Source organism: Cydia pomonella, chromosome 12, assembly GCF_033807575.1.
Source record: "Cydia pomonella isolate Wapato2018A chromosome 12, ilCydPomo1, whole genome shotgun sequence".
NCBI classification, from domain to species: Eukaryota; Metazoa; Arthropoda; class Insecta; order Lepidoptera; family Tortricidae; genus Cydia; species Cydia pomonella.
This window is the reverse complement of record NC_084714.1, coordinates 1,183,817-1,193,699: the sequence shown is the minus strand read 5'-3', so window position 1 is coordinate 1,193,699 and position 9,883 is coordinate 1,183,817. Positions and strand designations below refer to the sequence as shown.

General features: G+C 33.7%; 1 protein-coding gene and 1 long non-coding RNA gene across 4 annotated transcripts in view; one reads left to right on the top strand and one right to left on the bottom strand.

Moving 5' to 3' along the window:
• Positions 1–9,883, top strand: part of LOC133523241 (uncharacterized) — a 321,866-nt gene that overhangs the window by 54,871 nt on the left and 257,112 nt on the right. The window lies entirely within an intron of this gene.
• Positions 4,644–9,883, bottom strand: part of LOC133523223 (uncharacterized) — a 524,757-nt gene continuing 519,517 nt past the window's right edge. For all 3 annotated transcript variants that reach the window (XM_061858700.1, XM_061858702.1, XM_061858701.1), the window contains 2 exons: positions 8,382–8,479; positions 4,644–8,279 (listed from right to left, as the gene is read on the bottom strand). In XM_061858700.1, the coding sequence (XP_061714684.1) occupies positions 8,012–8,279; positions 8,382–8,479 (366 nt within the window). In that variant the 3' untranslated portion in view covers positions 4,644–8,011. The remainder of the gene's footprint in view (positions 8,280–8,381; positions 8,480–9,883) is intronic.

Below are 9,883 nucleotides of genomic sequence, written 5' to 3'. Positions count from 1 at the left end.
TCGAGCCAATCGTGCAGTCTAACGCCACAACGCGATTGGTTCATGAATTTGACTTGTTGCGTTAGATTGCACGATTGGCTCTAATTCGTGAGTAACACCATTGAACTAGCACCATTCTCAGGCCAGTCCTTAAGCCCCCTCCAGAGTACGCGCGTGAATCGCGGCGCGATTTCGCGGATCGAACATACCGCGACGTTGACGTAGACTCCACACTCGCACAACTTCACGGCGATTTCGCAGTTTGGTTCGCGGCAAGATGGCGCCGAAGCGTCAGCTGATCGGATTTAGTTTGCGGCAAGGCACTGATTCAAACTGGGAACTGTCAAATTGATTTTTGGTTGATCAAGTTCGCACCCAATATAACCAAGTAGCCGCCATAGAAGGTTATGACAGTTCAGATTAACCGACTCGTGAGCGAATGTGTGTGGAGTCTTGCAAGTTCACGCTTCGCGTCTCCTTTGACGCGGGCCAAATACCGACAAAAAACGGGGAATAAGGTGCGAAGGCGTGAACAATCTTGGAAATCGACGCGAGGGCCCTCCACACTCGCGTTCGCGGCTTCGCTCCTCGATTCGCGCACGAGTGTGGAGGGCCCTTTAGATATATGTCAATGGCTACTGGCCACAGCGTCCACAGCGTAGCAAAAGTTAAGACTTTATTTAGAGATGCTTTAAATGTACCTAAGTAGGTAATTTAAAATAAATCAATCGAGCTTTTTTTTATTTTGTCCATGCCTAAAAATACATAATTTTCAGAGGGAGGCATGAAATGTATAATTTAAACTATAGCTCCATATCTATATTAGCCATCGTTGAAATAACAGTAAAGCTACATATGCCACAAGCAGTGCTTCTAATGAGAGATGTGACCGTATAGGCAATCTTGACAGCAGAAAATATTGTGTATAATTTTGTTCATAGAAATGAGTGTAGAAGGTACTTAACAACCCTAAGGCAAATGGACTCGTGAAAATAAATCATATGAACCTAATCTCGGGTCTGATAGTAGCCACACCAAAGTCCCACTGTTCATCTGGCTTTATCATGAGATAAGCTCGATTGTAATGCCTAGTTTAAACTTATTTACGCAACTTTTTGGTTTTCGTTTTTGGTCAATCTTTAAGGCCCACATTTAATCATGTTTGCGTTTTTTAATTGGTACAATGTTTAACTGACACTAAAGCATCCGTGTACAATTGCCATCAGATACATAGTAGTTAGTAGTTACCTATATCTATTCTGTAAAATATATTTTCCCACACTACCTTCCCTTCGGCCGCGTACGCAACCAGAGCTTCGTAACCAGATGCGATCGAAAACTATTTCTGCCTTGTACGAAACTGGTTGCGATCAAAAACTAATTTCGTCTTACCCGTAACCAGTTACGATCGAACACTTCTCGTTCTTATACGAAACCAATGTCTGGGCCATCTAGCTATAGGTTTTTTTTCAAATATTTTGTCATGATACTCATGATAATTTCTTATCCTGAATGTCAGTGCTCCATGTCTCTTAAGCCAGTGTCTTTTAAGGAACAAGGTTACATTGTATTTGCCAACAAAGTATTTGAATATTATCAATTACAACAATTACAATACAACACAATTTTTGTGTTCTGATTTTTGACTAGATATATGACGTATACAGTACTTATACTGTATAACAAGGTGTATAGATATAATCTTAGCTGACTTTATCAACGGTCGAAAGGTTTCGTACAACAAAGAAAAGTGTTCAATCGTAACTGATAACTAGTAAGACGGAATTAGTTTTTGATCGCAACCGGTTTCGTACAAGGCAGAAATAGTTTTCGATCGCATCTGGTTACGAAGCTCTGGTTGCGTACGCGGCCGAAGGGACTACCTTGTTCAAAGGCTCTTCAAAAATTGATTGTAAAGTTGCATTTTAACCACAAGAGTAGAGTAATTGAATGCTCGAGTTCTTTTTTCATTTTGGCTAATTATTTAAGTTATGATTATGAATGATAAATATTTTATTAGCGTTCTTTTTAATTTGATTTGTAATGTATACAGCACAGAATAAAATAAATATTAGTTACCGTACAGAAATGACACTTTAACCGAAGTTTGACAGCTTTCAAGGACCAATCATGCTGTCCCTTTCTAATGTATGGCTCTATGCCTTTCGGCTATTTAGGGTTGTCAAAATTCATGTAATTATCTTATCTGTGGTCGTGCACGCAATGGGACGTTCAAGTTGGGCCAACCCTAATAATTTCTCGTAGCAATGCTCACCCGAACGGAGCCGAGAAAGACCGAAAGCAGGAGTGTCGCCCCACTGGGTTACAGTTAGTATTTTCCTCGCGTTGGCGTAAGGTAGAAGTACTAGTGCTGGACGCTGCACTAGTACTCGACATGGGCATTTTATGTCAAAGTGACAAGGATTAGTTCGAATACAGAAAAATCTTCGTTGTTCAAATTTAACCTATATTTCTATGACATAAAGTGCCCATGTCGGTGACTAGTGCAGCGTCGAGCACTAGTAATTTTACTTTACTTACTGGAAAAAACGTGTTTCACTCGCCTCGCCAAAAAGCTATTGCTATTTAAGAACCATACCATCACATCTCTGCACTGGATTTACATATTCAGCATTATGTATCCTAGTTTAAACTTATTGACGCAACTTTTTGGTTTTCGGTCAATCTTTAAGGCCCACATTTATTCATATTTGCGTTTTTTTAATTATATTCGTATGCCATAATTAAACCTCTTGTACAAAAAATAATAGATACCAATAACCATAAGTTAAACATTATGTAATGTAAGAAGTAAAGTTTGATTGAAGAATTTTGTAAACAGTTTTGTAACAATTTTGATAGTACCGTTACACCTGCTCAACATTGCTTAGGTACCGACCATTTCAAACATTGCTAGTGGCTGCCTTTCTGGCAGTCAAGTGCAAAAATATGTATCGAAAGAATCGTCTCATAAATATGATACTACGCTCTTATTACACTGGAATAAGATGCTATGGGACATATTTTTGAGTAAGATGTGTACACCCATATTTTTACACTTGACTGTACATTTATATAGGTAGATGTTCGGTAAAAAAAAACACTGCTTTTCATGCCAGGCAATGTATTGCGTGGTAGGCAAAGTTGAGAAAATTTACTGCATGACAACTGGGTGAATCAACTTTTAGTGTCACTCGTTGCTATGGTTACTTTCCACTGGACACCTCTTAAAACCCTGATTTTATGGTATTTATAAGCCATTTCCATAATGGGACATCTACTAAGCTGGCTGTTAGAAAATGATACAGAATTTCTGCATTAAGAACCGGCGCCATTATTGTCCATTGGACAACGCGACGGAATAATACACATAAAAAATTTATCCATTCAACATTAATGAATTCAATGAATTCTCTGTAACTTTTATTTTGTAGTGTGCAATAATAGTTATTTACGATAAAAGTGCGAAAAATAGGAAATCCGTAGCGAGTGGCGATAAGTTAAAACACGACCGAAGGGAGTGTTTTAAATCGAAACCAGTTGCGAATAACTTATTCGCACATGTATCGTACAACGTTTTACAGTACATATGACCCTTCAAATTTTCGACATAGTTACATAATGTGCTAATTTACGCACTAGTGCTATAAAGTAGCACCATATGTACTGTAAAGTATTATTATTATTATGAATGTGGGTCTTAAAGTTGATTTACCTATCATGAATATGATACTCATAATGTTTCAAACAATAAGTAACTCTAAAGTAACAGTTCACACACGATGTTCAACCTATTGGCTATAATAATAAAGGTGCAGTTACATTGTACGTGACACTACATAGATGGTCCTATAATAGATCACGATCAAGAATATTTATGTAGGTTTTTACTGGAAAATATTGGCGATGATTTTTTTAAATTTAAATTTTGAATATCTTGTGTTTTATGATATACAATTTAATATTTAGGTTAGGTTTAGGCTTGGGCATGCATATTTATTTCTAAAATCTTAATATTACCAAGTACAGAAAATTCGATACTAAAGTCAAATCTATTAGAATTATTAGAACAAATTGAGTTATTTTCAGAAAATATAATAAATTGTTTTTATTTCAAGTAGAAACAGTACTATATAAATTATAATCTGAAATAAATGTCATATACGAAGAAAAAGTGACCAAGGCCTCCAGTGCTCAAGGCTGGAATGAAACCAGGGTCCTCTGCTATCGCGGCAGGTGCTTTTTCTTCATATATGACATTTATTTCAGTTTATAAAGTCAAATCATCGCCAATTTTTGTTTAAACAAGTTAGGTAGAATGGTGACTAAAAATGTCACGGACAAATCAAAACTTTAGGTTTTTCATGAAACACCTAAAATGACACAGTAATACCACATTACACTTAATACTATGAAACTTATATATCGTATATATAATTAAGGCAATTTGAAATTATATTTACAATTTTAAAACTAAAGATGTAATAATTTAAATTAAAATAACAAATTATTGATATGCAGTAAGTAGAAACATTTTGAGCCTTATACTTGCAATCACAGAGTATTAAATATCCAATAATTATACGATTTATATTCGACAACTTACATTTATAATTATTATGAAAAACTTTAACATATTGCTTATATTTTAATTGAGTGCATTTAGTGTATGTAAGTATACATATTGTAAATGTTAAATGAAAAAACATAAAATGAATGAAGTTAATAACGACGTACCTTTAGTTTTGATTTTAAACTTTTTTCCAATATTTTAGTTATTGTTATTTTATAGTAATTACCCATAGTGTTTAAAGCACTGAGAACTGTTTTTCGAAAGGTGTCAATACATATTTATTTGTCCACTTATTTGCTTCAATAAAGTAGGTATGTTACATAGTCTGAAACCAATACAACTTTAATCACTTGTATGTAATTAAATTATATTTATCTCAATAAATAGATAGCTGTAAAACATATAGATATAAGAATACAATATTGTTAATATTTCCCAGGTGTAATGGATGTATAGAAAGATGTATAGATAGGTAAACTATTTCCGTGATTTTTTTAAATGGCAGTGAAGGCATCTCGTGCGAAAAAATATGTACACAAGGATGTCGTAGAAGGGAGATTAAGAGCTATTCACATAAACGAGAAAAACTAAGCCACAATTTTAAGAGTTAAGTATTAGAAAATCAGTCTCAATGAACAGGCCATTAATTTCATGACTTTCATATTTATACTATTAAATATTGCGATAATCTAGCAGAAATGATGACTTACCGATAGGCCTTTAAGAACACCTTTTAGCGTTATTTTTATTTGAATATAGGTAATTATAAAATGACCGCTAGCGTTCGGTAGGTACTTTTTTTATTTCGATTTCATGTTTATGATAATAGCGTTTTCAGTAGACAGGCTACCACGATTTCCAAAGAATTCAAGATTCTAGTGTTTGAATAGTAAAACCATTTACTAATATTGCTGTGAATCGAATGTCGTGTATATTCGTATAGTACTCAAGAGTAATAAATGGATTCATATCGAAAGATTTGATTCAAAATACTTGTTTCTTTGAAAACTTAATGTTATTACTAAAAGTTACCTGTCTATTGTGTCAATAAACAAGAAGCACTACTTTTCGTTTTCAGACTGAATAGAAAATGGGGATTATGTAAGTTCTAATTTAATTTTTAAACTGAATTACTGGCTATAAACAAGTATTTATATATTTTGATGCAACACAAGTCAGCAGTTATTATTTTGCCATTGCTTGAAATCATCAAACCTATTGAATTAGCGGTCTTATTTTCGGATGCTGTTAAAATATGTGACATAGTGATGATTTGTGCTATATCAAAGGTCACTTGGTCAAAGTTGGTTTATTTAATATTTATTTATTTTTATGCATTAGTATAGGTACTAAACAAGTAGCTTCTTTAAATAAGAAAATTAGTATTGAAACATAACAGTGCAGATACTAAATTTGTATGTGTTACAACATCAACGTTTAAATATTATACATACCTAACCATTAAGATACACATAGACAGTAAACACAAGCATTGGTTCCCCCACACAGTACGTCAGTCTTTGAACAGTCGAATCACAAAAATTATTGCTGGAACTGTATCTAACGACATTAAGCTAGCTAAGAATTACTTTGAAGATAGGTGAATTAACTTTTCTTGTCACTCGTTGCCATGGTTACGGTCTCCTGGGTGTTAAAACCCTGGTATTATGGTATTTAAATAAACCAAACATGCATAATTATGGCAGTTATAACTCTTTTCCGTAATGGGTCATATATATATATCATTTTAGTAAAATATCTCGTTATACAGATTTCATCGTACAATTTATGCTAATATTGTCGGTCGGCTGACGTGATAGGATAACAACAAAAAAAGTTTATGCACCCAGACAATATCGGCCTTTGCGAAATCAAAATTAAATTATTTTAAACGATTGATCTTTAAATGCGTTTTGAGTTAACTATTGAATTAAATCGATAACTGGCTTTCATATCGGCGGCATTAGTCCATTTTTATATTTTCATTCATAAAGGTCATAAATGTTTTGATCGTAAAGGTCGATACCTTTTCTTCTCAAATAAGTTGGGAAAACACTTACAAAAACGTCTAAAATAGATACATGAGTAAATCCATCTACTGTCATTTCATAGGCATATGGGTATAGGTACACTACTCGTCTATTTAGGCTTCTAGTATTGCGCTAATCGGGTTTAGTATCAGAATTCTTACTACGAGTATATAAAACAATTTTAGGGCTAATAAATGTGACAATTCACATGAACTGAGCAAGAAGTTTTTCGGTGTTTTCACTATCGACATTCGTCGAGAAAAATTGTCATGTCATGTGGACTGTAACAAATTATTTTATGAATAACTTTAGAGTTACGGCTTACATGCTGTCTATCCAGGCCTTGCTATGATAACCGATACGCTAATCATATTTTTTTTCTTGGATTTTTCGATAAAATAATTTAGAAAATGCACTACGGACTTTTTGCTATCAAATTACGAGCCTGTTTTTCAAATGCTTAGTTTAGGTGTAGGAATCTAGGCTAGCTTCATACTGTGGCTCCAATAAATATGGCTCATACATGGGTACTTATGGCTATACTACTTTTGTGAAAATGTCGTTCCAACTTAAACAAACGAATATTAAATAACATTTATTAGGTAACTAGACATTATTGCGTTCTCTATTCTATTGGTGCGTCTGTTAAATGTACTAAATGTAGCTATACTTAAATATACTTACCGTAATACACAATATACGTTTGAGATTACGCTTGTATATTAATTGTGCATAGTATACCGTTATTTTGGTATTTTCTTTCGTCTAAATGTGTCAAAGTATTTACATTTCTCTCAAAATCCCCATATTTACAATAGGTACTTATATTAAATTTATATACATATCAGCAAAAAGTGCGCAAAAACGATCTCACAAAATATGCATTTGAGCAATACGTATAACATTTACAAAAGCATTTTTACATAGTCAATTATCTAACGAACAGGAAATTATATTTAGCGGAACATGAAAAACAAGGTAAAAAAGTAAACTGACCCTTATCTAATTATGACTAAGACTAACTTAACTAATGAATAAAAAAACACCAAGCTGGACAAGCTGGTATTAATGTCTGTATCAACTACGCGGATGAACCACACCATTACAATAGGTTATTGCTATAAGACAATTATTTACAGTAAGAATCACGTATAAGTTCAAGACATCAAAAGTGGAACTTAAGAAAAATAAACCTCAACACGATGGTTATCTATATTACGTACTAATTGTTAAAATCGTCAGCACTCCTGAAGAATCATTACATTATAATTATATCACATTAGATTAGAATTTTGTATACTCAAGTGTCACCTGACAACTGTCAAAAATTTGGACATTACCGAGTACGCAAGTATTCAAACTTTCACCGCAATACACCTTTATTGCTAATGTAAAACGCACTATATTCACGATAACACAGAGTTCATATTCAATCGGAATTATCATGGCATGTTGCCGTGCTTAGTATCCTAGTATCTTCACTTAATAACGATCGGTCATATCGCCTCTGTCGGGCGATTTTAGGCCTCCCGGGGCCTAATAGAGGTGCTGATATCGCGTGTGTCGGCATCCGATTTAGGTCCTTCCTACCTTGTAATAGGGGTGATGTTACGCTCGAAGATTCATCGCCTTCGTCATCTGATAACGCAGGATAGCTTTCTTTCATTTTCAAGCTTCGCTCCAAACGTCGAAGGAATCTAAGTAATAAGGAAAAAATAACGAATTAGTATTTACAATTCATTTTATCCAATCCGCCCTTCATATATTATAAGAAAACAGTATGGGGAATACGAGTTTACCTAATTTGGTTGCTGATGGTTCTTAGCTTATTTACTTTGACAGGTTTTCGGGAGTCCTCCGTTAAATCGAGACTTGATGAGATCTTGGATGACGTATCCTGTAATAAAAATTACTGTGAGCCAACAATAACATATTACATAGTACCTATATACACTTTTTAAACATCTGTTATACTCATGCTTCAAGAATGAGATGCTTATGTTAACTAAACTAATGCAGACTATTTGCTACAGAAAATAGCTTCCAATGATTGAGTACAGAGCCATTATCATATTGTCAAGCAAATTATTACGGAGTTTATACTACTTACATACTAAAATAACGTATAGGTTACGAATGTTACGATACAAGTAGGTAGTAGGTTTGAATGTTTTATGTGCACATGTGTATGTATAGGTATGTTTATATATTATATGTTTGACCCATGTAAACCTAATATTACTCAGGTATCTTATGAACGAGATGATGGGGTATCGAGCAAGAAGTATGTTACTTTGGTAGGTATTTTTAGTTACTATTCAGCTAGTCAAAGTTTTGATATAATTGAAGGAATTTCACGAATCATATAGTATTAATGTTACTGTGGAGCTATTCATAGATTTTATAAATATTGCGTCTCTAATATATCGCCTGCTAGCGCCTGCATATTAAATTATTACTTATTCAATGAAAAATGCCCAAATATTTATTGGTCTTCCCTTCTTCTCTTTATTAATAATAGTAACTTAAAAAAATCGGATTAACTCGAAGTTAATATCGACGTTAACAAAAAGCTAGGAGTACTTAAACTTTGACTAGATGAATCGTGTTGGTTTGTACGTTCTTTAAATATCGTCAACAGATAGCTCCGCATGCAAACGCCAACGTATATGAAGGTTCTAACTTCATAGATCACCTCGGAACTACGGCATTTTTGTCTTCTGAGTGGTTTCCGCAACCTAGTCGGCTCACTTGGCTGAAAATAACATAATTGCTACACACCTAGCCATTGAAACATAAAGGCGAATTAAGAAATAAAACATTAAACGACGCGTAAAGCGTATTGTTTACTCAAATGCCTAAAAAAGAAAGGCATAAATGATCTAATAGTAGTTATTTATATAAAACCGATCAACATAATTGGCAAACAGTAATAATTGTAAAAAAAAACACAGCTCTAATAGTAAAATGGAAAACAAATGCGTGTTTTTTTACGTAATTTTAGAGATTGTTGTGCGGATATTTGCTTGGTAAGAAATATAGTGTCATAGTTAAGTGCAAAAACAAAATAAAATGTAAGTGGTTAATGACATTATACTTTACTATAACTATAAACAATCCTATTTGTCTACAACACTGAGAGTGTGTAACTATTGAAAATGTGTAACACATTGGACGTTTGTCTAAATGTCCCAATTAAGTGTTATGACTGTAACATATTGTAACTGTATTTAACTATTTAAAAAGCATACTATTTAGGGTGATTTATGTTAAAAACGGATTGAACGCCTATATCTAAGAA